This window comes from Erpetoichthys calabaricus, chromosome 1 (assembly GCF_900747795.2).
Source record: "Erpetoichthys calabaricus chromosome 1, fErpCal1.3, whole genome shotgun sequence".
Taxonomy (NCBI): Eukaryota; Metazoa; Chordata; class Cladistia; order Polypteriformes; family Polypteridae; genus Erpetoichthys; species Erpetoichthys calabaricus.
In genome coordinates this window covers 78,729,778-78,750,457 of record NC_041394.2, presented here as the reverse complement: position 1 = coordinate 78,750,457, position 20,680 = coordinate 78,729,778, and the positions used below count along the sequence as shown (strand labels likewise).

Genomic DNA, 20,680 nt, shown 5'->3' with positions numbered 1-20,680 from the left:
GCCATTTTTTAAAAATGTAATGTAATTTTGCCTAGAATGAATTAAATGGTAAACTTCCTGAAAACCTTTTTTGACTTATTCATGCACTAGATGTAGATGTGTTGAGGGTTTATACATTGACCTTGGTGGTTTGGAATATGTGCATGTATTAATCATTAAAATATAAATGGTTTAACTTTTATCCTCATTAGAAAATCCCTGCAGCAAACTTAACTGATACATCCCACTTGATTTGTCAATTGATATTATCCAATAAAATTCTTACCTGTACACTAGAGTTTCATCAACTGTGCAGTTGTACTGTATTTGATACATCCAAACGGTATAGGAAGATTTCCCAATTAGCCATCGAACAACTGCAGATGTGGCTGTCACATCTGTTATCCGAACCAACCTCTCTTGAGTTCTGCTGCTTCCCTCGGTGCTGTTCCCTCCCGTTTTTGCAGAAGTTGTAATATCACTGGATCCAGGGTCCTGATGTACAATGTGAATAGTACCATTGCTCCGGTGAGGAAGGGGAATAATTTTTAAATCCACCAAAGCTGTAGATTCCCCAGCTGCATTGATAGCAATGCAAGTGTAGGCTCCATCATCTCGTACTGTCGTCACCAAGATGTCCAGGGTACCATTTCTGTAAGAGGCTGTTCGGGATGAGTTGGAAATGATTTTATCATCTGGTGATACCCAGTGAATCATAGGCTCTGGGTCACCTATTGCTCGACACCTAAGGGTAGCCCTTTGACCTTCCAGTATCCAAAGCTTATGAGTGTGTCTTGTAATAAGAGGTGGCTCACATGTAAACTCTTCTTCTGGTATAGACCAAAAGTAGCGACCTGCCAGATGTAAGGGTGAGGCACAAGTCTCCATATCATCCTCTCGAACCAGTCTTCGGAGCCAGAGCAATTCACAATTACAGTGTAGTGGGTTGCCACCAAAATTGAGTGTAATGATAGAGCTGTAGGGAGTAGGGCTTATCACACCTGTCTGAGATCTGGCAAACAAAGGATCTGGAGGTAGTGTCTGTAGCCTGTTAGAGGTCATGTCTAACCGAGCAAGTTTGTAAAGCTCAGCAAAAGATCCTTCCATGACAAAGTCTATAAGGTTGTGATCTAGGTTAAGTGTATGAAGGTTGACCATATTTTGGATTGCCTCCCAAGGAACTTTCTGAAGGTTGTTATAAGATAAATCCAAATCTTCTAGAGTGAGCAAGAAATCCTCAAAAGCTAATGCTGAAACATTTACTAACTGGTTATTATTAATAATAAGGTGCTGAAGGTTTAGCATCCCTCTGAAATCCTCATCATGAATTTCAGTCAGTCTGTTAGTGTCAAGATGTAGTGATCTAAGGCTCTCTAGATCCCCAAATGCAAAGGGCTGAATGTCGTGAATTGTGTTCCTGGACAAAGTTAGATCCACTAGACCAGTCATATTGGTAAAGTCTTGTGGCTCCACCACTCTAATAAAGTTGTCAGCAAGACGAAGCTCTACTGTGCGCCTGTCAATATTTGGTGGGATGAACAAGAGTCCTTTGTTGGCACAGAGAGTGCTTAATGATTCTGACAGGTTTTGGCAAACACAGTGGAATGGGCAGGCCTCTGTCATGACTGCAAAACTTCCCACCAGTAAAACGCCCAGAAGCAGGCTTTCCATGATCATTGAAGTCCTGAGACCTGAAATGAAGAGAAATCAAATTAAGCCACAAATAGGAAATATTAATTAAGCAGGAGCAAATAATCAGTTCTTTTTAAGTTCACTGCTTGTGGTAATGTTGGTTGATATAGTTGGTCAGTAAATATTCTATAATGACTACCTTACTTTCAAGGTATTCTGTGAACAGACAGTCTTAAGAATGTGTGTATTTATTTACTTTCTATACTTTACATCATTGCATGTTCAGCAACTATTAAAATAAGTATGTTTGGAAATTGAAAAAAAAATGAGTCTTTCTAAAGCAAATATAAATGTGATGCAGTTCACACCAACACCATTATGGTGACTAAATAACACAAAGTAAAATAAATTACATATGTTTATTAAAAGCTTGATTTGAAAAAAGATATCTAAACCTGTGTCAAAGTGGGAATAAATGGTGTAGCATTTATTTATGTGTTGATATTTAAAACCAGAGTGTGATATATCCGGCAGATAAATACCATAAGCTGCCACTGAAATGCCACCTACCTCTTTTCTAATTTGCATACAAACCATAATTAATTTATTGAGATGAAATGCTTAACCTTCCTGATCTTATCTCCAATTGCATTTAAAAGAATATATTAGAAGGTAAATATGTGCAGAATCAACATACCATTTAAGGAGGGCTGTCTTTTTGTTCTAGCTGATATTTTCCTATAGCTGATGCATGGATTTACCATTTATTTATGAAACTGGGTCTGTAACATGACATTCAAATGGCTCCATGTGAACGTGTCTGTGGTAAGTTGCCAAGTGGAATATTTAAGGTCTACTTTTTTAAGCAGTCTACAAAAATCACTGAAAAGCATACTCTCATTGGGACTTTCATGTGTAGCTGATATTCAAGGAGAGTTAGAATAATCAGGGTTTTAGCTTTTTGGGGGAGTTAGTGGTGTGAATGGGTTTTCATTCTCTGCTTGTCTATATACCCAGTACCTCAGGAAGCAATCCCCATCTATTGCATTGGTTATGCTTTTACATATCTGTTTTTATCTTTTCTTTATCTTGTTTGACAGCTGTATCTTGTTGGGCAATATCAGTAGGGTTGGATACAGGTAACATGTTCTTCAAACATTTACTATTAATTTCTATTGGTAATTGTCAACTCCCTGTTTAATGAAATCAGTCGTTCACTAATAATTAGTCATGGGATTGTCAAAGATGTTCTATAAATGCAACTTCTTCTCCTTGTCCTTCTTATTATATCAAATAAGTAAAATTAACTTAGATTTTTCTTGAAAGCTGTTTTAAGAAAGAAGGCATCTTCCTGTTATACTTGCTGGCATTATGGAATCTACGGAAGTGTTCTTTGCCTGCTTGGAACCTACAGTACTGAGCAACAGAAAGCTTAGAATTTACTTTAAAGATTGCAATTAGCCCAAAGGACTCATTTGATGGCTTAATACTGGATGCTTCTTACGTGAATGACAGCCAAACCACATTTCAAAAACTGTAAATTGTATATCTGACAAAACTTGACCTGTAGTGTAGTACCTGGAAAACCAAACAAATCGTATTTAAACAACACATTTGTACTTCCACAATGTAAATACTAACATAGCGAAAAGTATTTGAATAAATAAATCCCATCTTGCCTAATCATGTCTTTGTGTATGACGTTGCATCAAAGACAAAAGGTGTAAACCATAAGCAAACTCCAATCTAGACAAACAGGGGCATCTTGCAACACCACCAGTGTACTTCATACAAAAACACTTCTGGCACTTCTCTCTGAGGCAGAATACACACACGCAGTTGATACATAAATGAGTGACACTATGTTTATGGCTGATATGATTCATCTCTTGGGAGTAATTGTTTCCCAGCATAGTCAAAAGCACAACATAGTCTATCAACTGAAAAGAAGTTAAAAAAAGCCTCACGCCTGACACTCCATGATCTCTTTAAGCGTGATAGCAACCCTACCTGCCCCAAATTACTGTGTGGGAGTTAGAAAATCTGCCCAATCCACAGTATCAGTGAAGACCTGCTCACCCTTGGGACATGCATAGTTTTTGGAAGTGTTTTGTATCCATGTCTATTTGCTGTGAACAGTTACAATAACTGTAGTACCTGACTTTTTTTGCAGGATTTCTCTGATAAAATTCTGCAAAATATAGATTTGCCATTTAGTCACCAAATCCAGTTATCTTCAGTAATGCAAGCAATAGTATAACTCAAATCATGCTGTTGTCTCCGAACAGTAATATTACTATGTGGAGTGCTGCCATAAAGTAGAGGCTGGTTTTGATTGAGCTTACTTCAGTGGAATAGTCATTATAGGAAATGTCTTTGAAAGTAATCCCTCTTTCTTCTCAGACACTTAATTAAACTAAATTTGGAACATATGTTTCATTTTCTCCTTCATATGTAAGAAACCTATCAAATCTCAGGCTTTATTTGGGAACTTTATATCTAGAAGAATTACCTTGAAGATCTTTGAAAATAGGAAACATGTTTGGTGCAGCCTGATCACCTTAAGCAACTGATTAGAAAAGCTCTGGAATAAAGTGTTACTCCTCCTCCTCCTCAGCCACCTTCATGGGGTGGGTGGGGGGGGTCTTCTTTCAATCTTGCTATTGGGATCCCAACAGATTTCAGACTGTGCCCTTTTCTTGCATATATTTTCATTTAGGGAAGCCCTTCACTGTCATGAACTACTTGTTCAGTTCTGTACATTGCTCGGGCCGTGATGTTTATCAGCAGGGGTGTTTTTAATGCCTCCTATTGGTGGTTTTACACTGCCTCCTTTCTATGCAAAGTTATGCTTGGCTGAATGTAACACAAGCCAATTTGGACCATTCAAGACAATGACAGGTTTAATGGGGATTTGATGTGCATTGCTATTGATTTTAATATGAATGCTATAGTGTGAAAGAAATTCAATATCTCTTTTATTTATTTATTTTTATGGCAGCCTGAAAGGGTACTACTTAGTTGTAGAAAAGTGCTGAAAAATACAGTGTGGCAAGTTGAAGCCATTGTTAAAATGAAAGATTTATTACACAGAAATGTGTAGTTAGCAAAGGGAAGGTAGGAATGTTGGTTTGGCATACAATATATTTCTCACTATTCAAAATGGCTAATTTAGATTTCCTATGTGCTTTTAAAGGCTAGAAAGCCTGCTTTCTGCTACTTAAAAAGAATTAGTCAATATAGTTCTTTAGTTTGTCAGTCAGTCTGCTTTTCACTGTTAAGCTTTAAATGGCTATATACTACTGTGTACAATGTACTACTGACCTGGCACGATAGAATTTTTATTTATCTTTCCTCTAATGGATTGCAGCAGCCTCGATTTTATAGCCAGTAAGCTGTGACTTCTACTCATGTTTGCAAGATTTTCCCCCAATGACCTCAAATCAAATTAAAAAAAAAAAAAAAAAAGTCAATACTAAGCAAATTGGTGGTGGTTTTCAAATAATTCTTTTTATACCATCTATCTGTGTATAAATCCACTAAATCCAGTTCAGGTCACTGAAAACTATTTGAGCAGCATCATGCACGTATAAATTTATCTAACAAGAGCATGCCCACAACACACACAACTTTAGGTCACTGAGGTAGGAATGTCAAGAATAAGGACTATAGAAAGCCCTGCAAAACACAGCAGGCATGTAAGCCTCCATTAGAACCTTAGTAGTCAAGAGGCTAACAGGTCTGCTGAACAACAGTAATTTCACTGACCAAACATCCCCACCCCACTTGACTGCAAGTCAAGTATCCATTTCACGTGTCCTAACCACACCTTATTTCTTAACTCAAGTAAACTTTAAATTTTATAACCTGGAAAGTTAATCTTCTGATTTTAATGACTGTCATTAAGGATTTCTTTAAGAGAAAATTTTAAAATTTGTAAGCGTATGAATGTTAAAACTCATTTGAACAGTGACATTTAGTCAAAGATCTGTTTTTAATTGTATTTCTACTTTATGCAAAAGCAGAGTCTAACCATTTTTAAAAACAGGCCTTCCTGTCTAGACTAGGAAGGAGGTGCAGTGGTAAGGTCACTGTCTCATAGTTCCTGGATGTTGAATTTAATTCCTGGCTCAGCATTCCTGTCTGGATTTTTGTTCATTCTCCCCTTGTCTACATGACATTCCCCAATATTATAAATTCACTCGCTTGTGTATCATTCATTGGACTGCCATTCCATCCACGTCAGATTACTGTCTTGAACGTGATGTTCCTCATGGCCCTTTTCAGTGGAGTAAATAGAATAAGAATTTGAATGGATTGATTTAAAAATCTAGTGGGAGAAGAGCATACTTGCCCCATTGTCATAGAAATAAATGTGCATATCATAATGTATGTGTATATTTAACAATATGTAGGTTAAAAAGAAAAAACTGGCACAGGTAGGATCAATATATTAATATGTGCTTCACACTGCACTGATTTGCTTAAAATTCATGGTTTTCACACTCCAGTGCCAGCACCCAAGAGACCCAACTGTCATGCCATAAGAAAGTCATATTTTAAATTCAAAAAATTCCTGTAGCTTTTACTGAAGTGTTGGCAACCAGTAATCCTCATCTGCAAAATGTATTACTGCATTGGTATTCAGGGCACATCAGCTGTGCAAACAGATTTTAAAAAGCTACTTTTCCTTCATTTATTTTCAAGTTAGTGTTCAAATTACGTTCTGATTCAAGGTAAATGTAATATTGTTATAAAGTTCATATACAGCACATACATTCACCGGTCCACTCCTATTATCTGTAGCAAAAATAAAATTTCTTTAACTGAATACAACATACAGTATATTTATATAGTGTCACAGTTTTGATAATAAGTTTAATGTGATGTTGAAAGCAGTTCACTTGTTAAATTGTATGCACTATATTACAAGGACATTCCAATAGCTGAAATACAGCAAAAATATAGGCAGTTGTGGACATGATATATAACAGCAGTGTCTTTAAAGTACTGTGTTTGTGTGCATGCATTTTGGTAATTCCTATTATGTACACAGAACATGGATGTTTGCTCCCTGTCCCAGAGGATCATCCAGGTTATAGGTCTGAAATTTGCCTTATTCCTTGAGTTGTGCCATTTTGAAAAAACTGAGTAGGTTAAAGAGGATGGAATTAATAAAACGTTTTCAACTTTAAATCTAGCTTAATATAGTAGAGAATAAATTCACATCATTGAAGTGGCGAAAGTCCCATCTTAATCCAATAGTAATTATTTTAGGGTCAGAATAGAAACCTATGCCAGTTACACTGTGTGCGAGTAAGGGAACGGTATTAGACAGGCATCAATCCTTGGCATGGTCTACTCACGTTAGCACAAGGACCACTTTCAAATTACCGCTTAATCTACTCTGCACGTTTTTAGGAATGTGGTAGGGAAACCCATAAAGACACAAAGAGAATGTGCAAATTCCACATGGATGAAGACTGGACAAGTGATTTGAACTCCTCACATTGCAGAGGAGCAGCAATTAATATTGTGCCACCAGACTTGTTGAACTTCATTTTGGCAACACCTGTTGTTTTCCATAATGATAACCTTTTCAACTAGAAGCAGCAGCCAAATAATAATTTTATTTATATAGCGCCTTTCCCATGCTCAAGGTGCTTAGTGTTGATGACGGGGAAGAGTGGCAGTAACATGCGTGCGCCAGCATCCCCTCCACAGTCAGATGGAAGACAGGTGGGTCATTTGTTAATAGTGATAGAGGGATGGCATTTCGGGCGGCATGTTGGCGCAGCGTTAGCACTGCTGCCTCGCTGTTAGGAGACCTGGGTTTGCATCCCGGGTCCCCCCTGCGTGGAGTTTGCATGTTCTCCCAGTGTCTGAGTGGGTTTCTTCCGGGTACTCCGGTTTCCTCCCACAGTCCAAAGACATGCAGGTTAGGTGCATTGGCGATCCTAAATTGTCCCGTGTGTGTGTGCGCGCGCCCTGCAGTGGGCTGGCGCCCTGCCTGGGGTTTGTTTCCTGCCTTGCGCCCTGTGTTGGCTGGGATTGGCTCCGGCAGACCCCCGTGACCCTGTAGTTAGGATATAGCGGGTTGGATAATGGATGAATGGAATGGAATTACTATTACACAACTGATCCTTGCTAGTCATTGAAATTTGTCTTTTTTTTTTGTTTGTTTTTTTTTTTTTAAGACTCTTCGTGAACAATAAATAGATTAATATTGAAAATTCTGGGGTGGAACCAACATACAAAATGGTAACACTATAAATTCTAAACAGACTATGTGAGTAAGGAGACCACTGTTATTGTCGCTCTTGGGAATAGGATGTGATGAAAATAAGCAACCCTTAAGACCATTGACAAATACAGAAAAGATATAGCCATAAAGCCTCAAAACCTGGGCACATTTTATTCACAATAGCATTATTTCCCAGATATTCCTTTGATGGTTGTGGAGTGTATTAAGGTATTTTATGAATAGTCTTAAAATGTAACCTGTCTTTTGGGAATTGAGTAACTAAAAAAAAAAAATAAAAAATGCTCCACTTTGCATAAGTATTTCATGTTGCACTTGGTACCACACAAAGGCGTAAAAGCAGTCTAGGCCTTCCTCTACTTGCCATTTTTATATTAAGGTGCACCAAATAAGCAACTGAATAATAACAGGTTTGAAATTTAATACCAGAGTGTGTTGAATTTGGTCTTATTTATATATCATTAAGGTTACAGAGATGCAGGTACAGTAATAGTGAGAACTGCTGGTATTCTCTGGTTTTATAAATGTATATGTTACATTTGAAGTATTTGAAGCCATTTTGCTCATTTCAGAGATGCTTTACTAGATTCTGCCTTAAAGATTAAAATTCATACAAGCTATAGTTATTAATTCTAAGAACTGACTAATTCAAACTCTTAATCTTCAAATGATATTATGACTAGTAAGTGCTTTAAGATATGTTAATATATAGTATTAGTTTATATTTACTACATCTACAGTTAGTTGAAAAATGCTTTTATCATGAATCAAGGGGTAATCTGGGAATTCATTTTGAAAATAAAGCACCTGTGTAAAAATTGCATGTGTGACCTTTTCTGCACAGCTGATAAAATAATGTTACTATAAAAGAATTGCAGTGCTGCTGTTACACAATGTTAAATAGCACTAGTTCAGAGTGTTGATCATTTAAGTAGCAAATATCTATAACATTATGTTTTTGAAATTAATTGATGACTTAAATGGTTTACATTTTGACTGAGTGCTGAGGAAATTGTGTAGCTTCATTTCTGCAAAGAACTACGGGGCCAATTCTACCTTGTCATATGTGGCTGGTATTTGTTTTTACACTCTGTTTTGTGTCTATGGCTTTTTTTAATATCCATTATTGTACTTCCGTGTGTATGACTATTTTGCTTTTAATAACACTTGTAAAAGCTCATTCTTTTGTAAAAAGTTTTGGTTATCTTTGGTTTTAATTGCTTGCTGTAAGCTCATTTCCAAGATGTTTGTTCTGAAGACCAATATTATAGTCTGGAGGGAAATGAGAAGATTAATCTAGTTGGTCCATTTTAGCAGAGGAAATTCAATTGCTTCTGAGAAAATGTTCAGTTAGCCTGCAGACTCTTTCACTAGACCAATAAAGTGAGATCATTATATTGGTGTACTGTAACCGAAAAAATTAGCCTTATCTATTTTGCCTTCCCTACACAACTCCCTGCTTTGGTCATAGTGGTTTCTTTACCTGGTCTGTTGATAAACACACACAATGGATTAATGCAATATGTTATTCTATAATTTGGCTACTATTTGCTACAGAATGATGTTTCTCCTTAGATGAAACCCATAAATGTCTTCCATGTATTTTCAGTTATCATGCTTTTCTTAAGGATCAGCCATTCACTGTGCTTTAAGAAACATCTAGGTATGTATGAAACATGTTCTTACTTAACAAACTGGTATGAAGTGTCTGCCTTTGCTACCAGCAGTGTTTTTTGAGTTTCTATCTTCAGAGATCTCGCATTCAATATTAGATGGTCAAAGACCCATTAATGTGCAATTTCATCTTGGTGTTTCAATTTCATCTTAAAATTAACTTCAGTGGACAGTGGTTCTGTTCATTCAAGAATTTTATAAACCAGTTTCAATCCTTTCCTCTGTTTAGAGGCCTTTTTCTTTCATATACTGTATATGAATTGACAGACTAAAGGTATTGGAAGTTGATCAAATATTAACAGATGCTTTTTTTAATATAATAAAAAAATATTTTGTAATAAAGGATATGCATAGATTACCTTTTTTGCTTAGTAAAGTACTGAGGAGCAATATGTGGCATAATGGTTGGTTGTGCTGCTTCAGTCTTCCAAGGATCTTGATCTGAATACCAGCCCTGTAAATGTCTGTGTGGAGGTGGCACATTTTCCCTGTACTTCTATAGTGAAATAATCCAAAGATGCTCATATTCGAGGGACTAGTGGATATGGTCCCCGACTTGTGACTAATCGTGTTAAGAGAGACTCTGGTTCCCTCTGACCCTGTAATTTAACCAATATTTGAAAATAGTTAGAGAGAGATGAACATAACCACAGTCTGGCTGTTCTCCTTGAAATGAAAATATGTTATGCTCTGATCACATTATTATCTATAAAGACTTTAATTCAGTTGTAATTGTATGTATCTCCTTGCATTGTGATTATACAAATCATGTAGTTTTGTACTGTTAATCAAATTTTTGCAGTGTTTTGTAGTCACAAGGAGCTTAAAAATCAGAGCTGTTATTAATCATTGCCCAGGAGGTTTCACTGCCTTATTGTTGTACAGGAGTCCGAAAATATCAATGTTATGTTCTCAAACCTTGCTTAGTGCAATTCAGAATTGTGGGGAGCCATAACCTTTCCAGTTAATATTGGATCCGATTACTGCTGTTACCTAGATAAGACCTTAGTCTGTTGCAGTGCAAATTCCCACTCACGTTTGCATGTGACCAGTATAGAAGCCACAAATCAACATACCTATTTTAGGATGTGTGAGTTGAAACCAGAGTGCCTAGAAAGACGATTGCAAATTCCATGCAGACGATGACTTGGTGTGGGGGGAGGAGGGGGAAACTTAGAATTGTGGATTTCAGACAGCAGCAGTAACCACTGCCACAATCTGAAAATGCTTTAATAACAAGTTTAAGAACAAGTAATAACAAGAATGCTGTTTAATAGCAAGTACTTTTCAAACGTGCTATATGACAGACTTAAGTAAAAATTATACAGTATAAAGGTTTTCTGTAGGGTCACTAGCTATCATACTCGATATTTTCTTGACCCTGCTGAAACGACACTGTTCTATATGGCTAAACATCTGCTAGCTAGTATGAAAGAGCTACAAACAATTGCACAAGGGACACTAGCCCTTATGTTGGATTAGACTATAGTCCACTTCAGCGTTTTCATTTCGAGTATATTGGGGAGGTCTTTGTCATTCTATTTAATGTCCAGTCTTTTCTCTTACCAACTAAATCTAGGAAAAGATTTCTGAATTCCAATATTTGAAATTTGTGGTAAAATTAAAAATTTTCTTATTTTGTACTGTATTTGGGTCAAGAAATTGGTGTGTATCATTCTTGACCATTCCTTGCAATACATCAATTTGAGAACAAATGGCAGTGTACAAATAATTCAAAGTAACACATCATCATAACTACTGTGGCAAGTATAACCTTAAATTTGGTGACCTCATGTTAAGCTTCTTGGACTTTCTCATATGAATTAAGTCATATTTCTTGCATATATAATTTGTAGATTTAATTTTAATCAGAGAGAGAAAAAGTGTGAATGAGCAAGTGCACACGCAGCAGCTCTAAAATGCAGTACTCAGACTATGAGGAGCAGCAGCTATATTGATCATAATAAGCTTGTTTAATAACAAACGTGCCTATTTGTGCTAATCATGCATTGCTCAGATCAGCTAATGCAGTTAATTAAAAAAAATGTCCAAAGCTTAAGTCAAAAAATAATTAGAAATGCAATTATTTTAGTACTAGAAAAACACCAGTGAATTATTTTCAGTGTTCACATGAGTAGACTAGAGATGCATTGTATTTGTAGCTTGTCTGTCAAGTTACTTCGATAACAGAGAGCAAAAGGAACTTACTGACACAGTGGTATATCAGATGTACTGGAGGTCACTACTGATTGCTTGTGCGGAAGCCTTGGTAATTTATACAGTGCAAATCTATAAGTCTATCTGTACAAATGCCAAGTAGTTTGCTTGTTATTTTAACATCTTAACAAAGCGATTAGTTTAACTTCTGCAGTTAAGCCAAATGTTTAAACTTGTGGGGCCTCATGTATAATGCCGTGTGTAGAATTCATGGTTACACATGGTGTATGGACAAAAGTCGAAATGTATGTATGCCCAAAAAAATTCAGAAGCACAAAAACAAGCGTAAGCCAATTTCCATGCACCTCCGCACCATAAATTCTGGTCAGCGTGAAATGTAACGTATGTGCACACACCTGCTGCCCCCTCCCTGACTCCTCCCAGAATTATACCCCTTTGAATATGCAAATCAATATAAATAGCCCCTTAAGTTTCACAGTTTTGTGAAAAGACAGTGGAAAAAGCATAGGGGATAAAAGGAGAACCTCAGCGAATGCAAAGTGGAGACAAGGAAAAATGTACTATTTGTTGGCTTAAGCAGTGATATAAACAACAAAAGGAAGTTGATTAAGTGATGCAGAGTGGCAGAGACCCTCAAGTTCAGAAAGTGGCACAGTGCCCGAAATTAAAAAAAAAAAAAAAGGTCAAATATCAAAGTCTCCGTGAAAAGGCGAGTCGTATCCGACCGTCTGAGTATTATACAGAAGCGTATTACGGTACAGAGAAAAAAAAACGGACACAGTAAAATAAAAAGGTTCAAAATTTCAACTTTAATCTCGAAATTTCCACATTAATCTTGTAGTTTGTTTTCATTAAAGTAGACCATGGTAAACTTAATCTTAAAATCAATGTTTAATTTACAAGAGATTCTCAAATCCCATCGTAACTGAAGTAGCATGTTAAATGCTTCTTATTCTGTGTATGTAAAACACTACATGCTTCTTAAACAGGCTTTCTCTTTCGTAGACAGGGAGCACACAGGCACTGATCTCCACACAGAATACATTACTTTCATGATGATATTACAGCTCTCTGAACATTTTACAATACTAAGATGTATACTTGATATCATTTTCATGATGACATGCATTAAAGCATGTATTAAACATGGGGGCACAGTGGTAGTAATGAGTTGGGCACTCCGTCCAGGGATTGTTCCTACCTCCCGCAACATGCTTGCTGGGACATGCGTGACCCTCGATGAAATAATTTATTACAGCAGTTCTGTCTGTCAAATGTTCCAACCCCCAATTCCTTTCCTTCCATTTTCTTTCTCCGCATAACCAATCACCACACAATAAGCTCAGATATAAATGTCAAACAAGCTGTAAGCTTAGAATGCCGATTCTTCTACATTTTTAAGGAACATTGAAAAGTCTTGGTAATACATGTTTCATTTTTCTATCCATCTAGGGTCGCGCCAGTACCAACAAGCCTAAAGCGCGAGACAGAAACAATCCCTGGATAGGGCACTAGTTCATCACTACCGCTGTGCCCTTGTGCCCCCAACTGTTTAATTATTAACAGTATACGTTATTTAAATTAGGGTAACAATTCATTTGTATAATGTAACATGCATACTTTAATGCATTTCATCTTAAAAATGATATCAAGTATACATTCTAATATTCTAACAGCTCACAGCTCTAAGAGGATAGTGTTTGGAAATCTAAATAGACTTGGAAGTCAGACATGATCATCTGAAAATATGTGCTCTCTTCTATTGAATTGAATTGAATTCTTTTATTGTCATTTTATGGTACAATGTGTGTGGCTTTGTGCTGACTTTAGTTTTTATACTTTGTGATGTGAACGTGGAAATGGGTATATGCAACATTTTTGTGTGTATGCACTGTTTATACATGAGGCCCCTGGTGCTTGGCTTTAAAAAATAAAAGCTTTCATAATGTAATTTAAGAGCCACCATGTGCATTTTTTGGATGTCTAACTTCATAATAGGGATACATAGCCTTATTTTCCATATGTCAAATGTACATCAATATTCTTATTTGCGCTTTCCCTAATTCATATGCAGACATACTATGTGTATTTAATGTATCCAGCTTAACTACTTGCAATACACTGCAAATCATTAATTATACTTTTCATGTGCTTGCTGCATATGGGATAATTAAAATATTTATAGCCTCAAACTGGAAAATATATTAAAAATATTGTAAGTTGTGTGTTTTTTTTGTTGTATTTTTGTAGTGTAACTCCTTTTGCACTAAAATATTTGAAATACATGTTTCTAACATTAGTAGTTTTTTGGAGAAATTTCTTATTTCAGAACCAAAGTTAATTTAATTACTTTTCCCATAATTTTCTTTACAAAATGTAGACTCTAAACACTGTAACACATTTAGTGTTTATACACATGCATGGAGCACTAGAGCACATTTAGGGGTGAAACACATGCCAAAAACCATAAAATCAAGTATTGTGTGTTCATTGAATGTTTAATACTAAATTTACATGTTTGATTTATTCTTTCCTAGTCAGCATGTACCTGGACCAGTCCCTTTATATGCTACACTTAAGAGAGAGGCTACAGAAATTTGTTCTGCCATTAAGTTTCTCAAAGATGACACAAGGTCTGACTAGTTTCTGACATAGTTGGTGGAAGCAAATGTTGCCACAGTGGAGCAAATCATAATGGTGAATAAGTGACGGTGTGCATGCTAGTATGGGTCAACTGAATTCATGAGCAATGTTTATGCTCATTGCATTCCATAATATAGATTCCTGAAAGGAAACGTTGGATGAGGTCTTTTAAGGAAAACTAAGCCTAATGAATTTCACTAGGAGTAATTTAAGAAGCACTTTATACGAAGGTGTTATAAATGGACTTACCACTATAAATTAGAGTATCAACAGCAGTTAAACTAATGGAAATCTACTTTTTTTTTATATAAATTAAAAAAATTCAGGGTCTATGCCCATTCTGGCAAGATTGATTTTTTTTTTTTTTTTTTTTTATTAAAACGTTGATCATATATTTCTTATTGTCTACACGCCACAAAAGGTCCACATAAAAAATCAATATTACACTAAATTGCTTTGCCGTTTGTGGCAGTTAGGATATACAGGCAGGATAAACTGGCAACCATCCCTTATTTGCTTCCCAATCATGGCCTCGATTATGCTGTATAGGTTTGTGAAAGCTGCAGTTCAAAACTTTATTTGAATTTTTTTCTACACCCACCCTTTTTCCAGGTCTAGTTCTGTGTGACTACTATTGAGCACCAATCTAAAGGGCTATCTCCATGGAGTATGTTATGCCAATAATGTCAGTTTGACAGCAGAATAAATGTTGCACAATGAAGGCCAAACATTTTGGGAAGCAAATGCCTGCTGAACATTTCCCTGTGTTAATAATTACAGGCATAATGCTGAACAGTAATAGTAGTTAGGCATTATTTGTGTATTTGTTACTAGGACTGGCTTGAATCCTTTACTCCTTGTATAGTGTATATATACATGTGATGCTTTGTTTAGTAAGTTCGAACATGTGACACCCCTTCACTTTGAATACTGTCATTTTGTATTTTCAAATTTATGCTATTTTGCTTTTCTTCCTTTGTAGGGAAATTATGCAAATTCATTTCCAAGCTGCCTTTTTTAACTTTGACCTGTGGGGTGGTTTTATTGCATTGGAAAAATATACAAATAAGTAAAGAATAAGTGGTGATATTTCTAGATCACTTTTGTAAGGCTGAGATAAATCACCATGTCTGTCCAGTGGTTGTCTCTGTCAATCCAAAAGATGGCACATGATAAACATGTTTATCAGTAAAATACATTGCATTCACTAACTTAATGTAATATTATAATAGCATTCAACATGTTAGTCTGTTACCATTAAGTTATGGCATAGCTTTACTAATGACCGTTATGTTGTCTGCCCAATCTATAGTAGATCATCAACCTAGCCAGGTAGACCACGGACTGTATTTATTATACCATGGTGTTCAATCACATTTTTGTTGTATAAGATTTTGACATATCATTTACTTGCATTTCAGAGTTTGTATGGGACTTTATGAAATCACTTTTTCTTTAAGATTTGCTTTATAATAGCCTGTTCATGCTTGTGTCAAGCTGAGCCAGAAAGTATAGTTTTCTTGTAAAATTATGTAGGTATAAACCAAGAAAATGACCAACCAGTGGAAGGTGCAACTCAAATTTTGTGAAATGTGAACAGTTATGAAAGTAGATCAAGGCTGGTCCTCATTTGGAGTTATGGTTATACTTTACTACCCCATAATATCCATCCATCCATCCATTGTCCAACCCGCTGAATCCGAACACAGGGTCACGGGGGTCTGCTGGAGCCAATCCCAGCCAACACAGGGCACAAGGCAGGAACCAATCCCGGGCAGGGTGCCAACCCACCGCAGGACACACACAAACACACCCACACACCAAGCACACACTAGGGCCAATTTAGAATCGCCAGTCCACCTAACCTGCATGTCTTTGGACTGTGGGAGGAAACCGGAGCGCCCGGAGGAAACCCACGCAGACACGGGGAGAACATGCAAACTCCACGCAGGGAGGACCCGGGAAGCGAACCCAGGTCCCCAGATCTCCCAACTGCGAGGCAGCAGCGCTACCCACTGCGCCACCGTGCCAACCCCATAATATGTTCTGGCTTATTTGTGACTGCAGTAAATAACATAATTAACGATATATAAATAATGATTTCAACCTAATCTCCTCATCTGTTAACTTAATTTAATTAATAAACAAAAAAGTAGTGTATTTTAATATATGCATGATTATCATGATGCTAAAAAATTCCAAGACTTAAGTATTTATGTTGCCATGGAAAATCTGATAGTGAAGAATTTCACTTCAGCCTCTACACATCACAGTACTATTACTGTTAAATCTGTAAATAAATTTCATGTATGTACTGTTTTGTCTGATCTGTATAGTATATTTTACAATTTTGTGTTTTCCTCTGCATTTTGTTATAACTATAATGTGAATTTTTGGAGTTTTTGCTATGCTTGAGATATGTTGGAGAGTAAATGCAATAGAAAAATATTTATACCCGTTTTGTTTGCCTTCCTGCTTTGTATTATGAGTCTAAGTGGGTATGCAGTTCTTTCTTGACAATTGTGTATATTAACTGTTAGTTTTCCAATTTTCTTTATTATTTTGTTGGAAATAACCCTTCTCATGGCTCCGTCTTATGTACCATTTAAAAGGATAAAGTTTTCATCTTCTCCTTTAATATGGAGTTTTGCATGCCCTTTCCAGGGGTTGTTCCTGCCTTTCACCTTATGCTTGCTGCAACCGGCTCCAGCCCCCTGTGACCCTGCTTAGAATATTGTATGATATGTACTACTTTGCCATGGAGTGTATATTTTCATGTCGAGATAGTTACTCCTAGGATGTGATATGGAGATTTGCTGGCTATTCCTTCCAGGGACAACACAAATAAACTGGGATTTAGTCACAGAGAATTTTGATAGTGCAAAGTCTACAGTCAGTTTGTTGCTTGTTTTTCCAGTAAAGAATGCAAAACAGCAAAAATGTATGAAATAGACATACTTCTGTCAAAATACTTAGGAAGTCGTGTGAGTGTTTATGTACAGGGTTAAGCAACAGAACATGCGTTTTGTACAGTAGGCAATGCTTTTATCCTGTTACTATTTGACAGATTAGTTCTTAGGGCAACTATCCCTGCACTTCTTCATGACTCTTGTGTGACCCTCTGTGAGTCTTGTGTGCCTCTTAAACTTCGGTTGATGGTTGTCTAGTTCTTTAGAAGTGGTAGCTCTTGATTGCTCTTGTCAGGAAGTGCCATGTACTGAAGCTTTAAACAAGGCCTTGGTCACTTCTCAGTCCTCTAGAGTTGAAAAACTGCTCTGATGTCTGCTGTTTGGCCTAAATTGAGATTCCATTTCTACTATGTCATTGCCAGTACAGTGAATAATATTTCGCTGGACATTTTCTACTTTCTATGCCACTTTCTTTTCTCTGTCAGCTATATATGCTGAAAGAATGAGCAAATATTGGATTTGTTGTTGTATCTCTTGAGATTTCATATTCTGCACAGCATGGAAAAAGAGTTCTTCTGGTGGTGTGTATACAGAATGTGTTCAGAATGCAAGCATATCTCCATTGCTGTTGCCTTCTGCACTCTATCAAACAATTTACAGGGAACCACAGACTGAGCTGTACACACAAACTATGAAAGCCGCTCCCCAAGCAGTGTCTTAAACAAGCATTCCAAAATAGCAAACATACCCAAAAAGCCTAGCTGGTAATTAAGTCTCTGTGGGGTGCTTGTCTCTTAAAGCTGCTAAGAGTTTAAATACAATCCTGCATCCTTTTTTTTGTTTTAATTGAATTGCTATTTCCTTTTTGTTCACAAATAGGTTTCAATGTAATTAACACAAGATGCAATTACACATTGTTGGTTTTCTCTACGCAAAAATGTTCATGTTAATTATTGTCGAGTTTACAGTGTGCATGAAGATATAATTTAGGTGTGCAGGCACAATGTTATTTAATATGCATAATAAACAAGGCTCCCAGTCACCTTGCCAAGCTGCACAGGCTAGCACTCTGTTTACTCTTGTCTTCATTCTCTGTCACCCATCATTATCAACATGGTAATGAAAATATTTTATTTTAGTGGTTCTGAAACAGCAGGGCTGGTCTTTTAAACATTCACCTTGTTTTAAAAAAAAAAAAAAAAAAAAAAAAAAAAAACTCTGCAGTTAAGAGGGACATAGTTCTGTAGATGTACATTACAAAAATGACAAAACACGGAAATTCATCAAAGCAAAGGCAGCGCATTGCATTGAAGTGTTTTGGCTTTATAGTTTATATAGTGACAGTTTGATCCAATTTTTTCATATCAAAGTTAATGGATAAGGGAAGTCCACAGAATGACAAGGATGGAGTTTAAGCACGGGAAAATTAACTAGAATTTACTGCAAGTAACCACAAATATATAAGCTTTCACTTCTTATCAGCTCTAGTTAAGGTGCAAGATCAATACTAGCAGTAGTTCTGAGCATTTACACGCTATATACAGTATATTTAAAAAGCTAACATTCATATTCAGTTTGTTGAAAATCTTTACTGCCATTAAAAGCCATTATTTGTAATTGCGTTCAGTGAGGTTTAGTGCAGTCCATACATATCTAGTCAGCATTACTGATGATACACCTAACACCTCTGCTGTTTGGTGAGAAAAATGCATTAATGATTTTGTGTGTTCTATTTATGTGTGCACATTCAGCTATTCTATAAACAGAACACAGAGCATATATTTAACGCATTTTGTGTATATGCCTATATATAGGGAATAGTTGCATTTGTGAGGCATAAATGAAATGTTACCAGGCAGGAAGTGTTTTCATCTTTCTCTTAAGACTGCCTCTTTATCAGTGTGATGCAATTTAACCGATTAGATATTCTCTAGCAGTACAGTACAGGGGAGTTCAAACTTCACATGCTTCTACTGGGAGTAAAAACCATGAGGAGACCTGATGTGCTGCTGAGGGATTACATTGCTGCTTTTTCAGGCCATTAAACAGAGCGTCTGAATAAAAAATAGAATGCACCCTTTCACTAAGAAATGGTTTAAACACTCGTCAGATGAAGAGATTGTGAGTTGAATGCGTATTAGTTGTCATTTCACTGCAGCTCTGTTAGATGAGAATATTTTAGATAGTTTAGTAGAGGTTACATACATATATAAAAAAAAAATAGGCATTTGTTGATTTTTAAATTCATCATGTCTCATAACTTAAGCAAAATTCTTCTGTGCATTTTCCTTATTTTATTTTGCTTCCACTTGAGCTTCATTACCCACCCTTCCAGCAGTAAGGACATCTTCATTAAAAATAAGCATGAATTAAGCTGATCTCTATGAAATGATTGCCTCCTGCATCAGCAAATATGTTTTTAAGCCTTTCTGCAGCTGCTTCCTGAATTGGCATAGAATTTTCTATCCTTTCAAATAATTTCAAACATTAGCTCAAAAAGTTAGTAGCATAGTTACAAGTACAATTGTAACTTGGTTACTAAAACTAGAAGACACATCCTCAACTAATGCACTTCAACTAGATCAGCTTTACAGACCAACTGCTGTCCTTTAATTTAGTTTTAGGTGAGGCATAACAACCATAAAGGAAACCGCATTTATGTTTAGAACACAAACTTGCACCAAGGAAATTTGACAAAATGTCTCAAGTATCGTACAGCCATATCATTTAAAGTGTGTAGCATTCATAACATTTGTATATCAAACTCACGATATGACGTTTTTAATGCTCCTGTTTTCTCCAGCAGACTGTTGCTTTTTCATATGTTACTTTTAAGTTGTCAGTGTAGTTTGTAAAACATATTTAGTCACTAATTTGTAATATTCCTAATACTTAAAACCTTTTTTTCCCCCCTCCTGCTGTTTGTTTGAGGTACACTTGGTGTATGTCAGTTTTGATTTTACTTGAAGTGGTCACTGAAATAACTAGGTTTGAAAGGAGCATAGCTTTGCTCCATCCTCCAGTTGTACATATGTGTTGGTTCTGTCTGTTGTAACTTTGTTTGCAAATAAATTCGTGGATCCATTTAAAAGTACCAGAATTAAATGTGAAGTGCAAAATCCTATCAAGATAGTGTTAAAAATGGCATCTTTTTACATTGCCTGCCCTCAACTGCTATTGCCTGGCAGCTATAAAATGTGTTGGTTAGTTTATAGATCTTTATTATCATTTAGTAGTTTGGGTTGGATGTGGAATTACACTGTTAATGTCCCTAAGTCCATCCATCCATTATCCAACCCGCTATATCCTAACTACAGGGTCACGGGAGTCTGCTGGAGCCAATCCCAGCCAACACAGGGCGCAAGGCAGGAATCAAACCCTGGGCAGGGCGCCAGTCCACCGC

At 36.5% G+C, this 20,680-nt stretch overlaps 2 protein-coding genes across 4 annotated transcripts in view; one reads left to right on the top strand and one right to left on the bottom strand.

The window, feature by feature from the left end:
- The window catches only part of pcxa (pyruvate carboxylase a), a 725,880-nt gene that overhangs the window by 359,174 nt on the left and 346,026 nt on the right, over positions 1-20,680 (top strand). The gene's annotated exons all lie outside the window — the stretch shown is intronic.
- Positions 1-20,680, bottom strand: part of LOC127525812 (leucine-rich repeat and fibronectin type-III domain-containing protein 2-like) — a 170,292-nt gene that overhangs the window by 11,694 nt on the left and 137,918 nt on the right. For both annotated transcript variants that reach the window (XM_051932400.1, XM_028802454.2), the window contains exon 2: positions 266-1,670. In XM_051932400.1, the coding sequence (XP_051788360.1) occupies positions 266-1,656 (1,391 nt within the window). In that variant the 5' untranslated portion in view covers positions 1,657-1,670. The remainder of the gene's footprint in view (positions 1-265; positions 1,671-20,680) is intronic.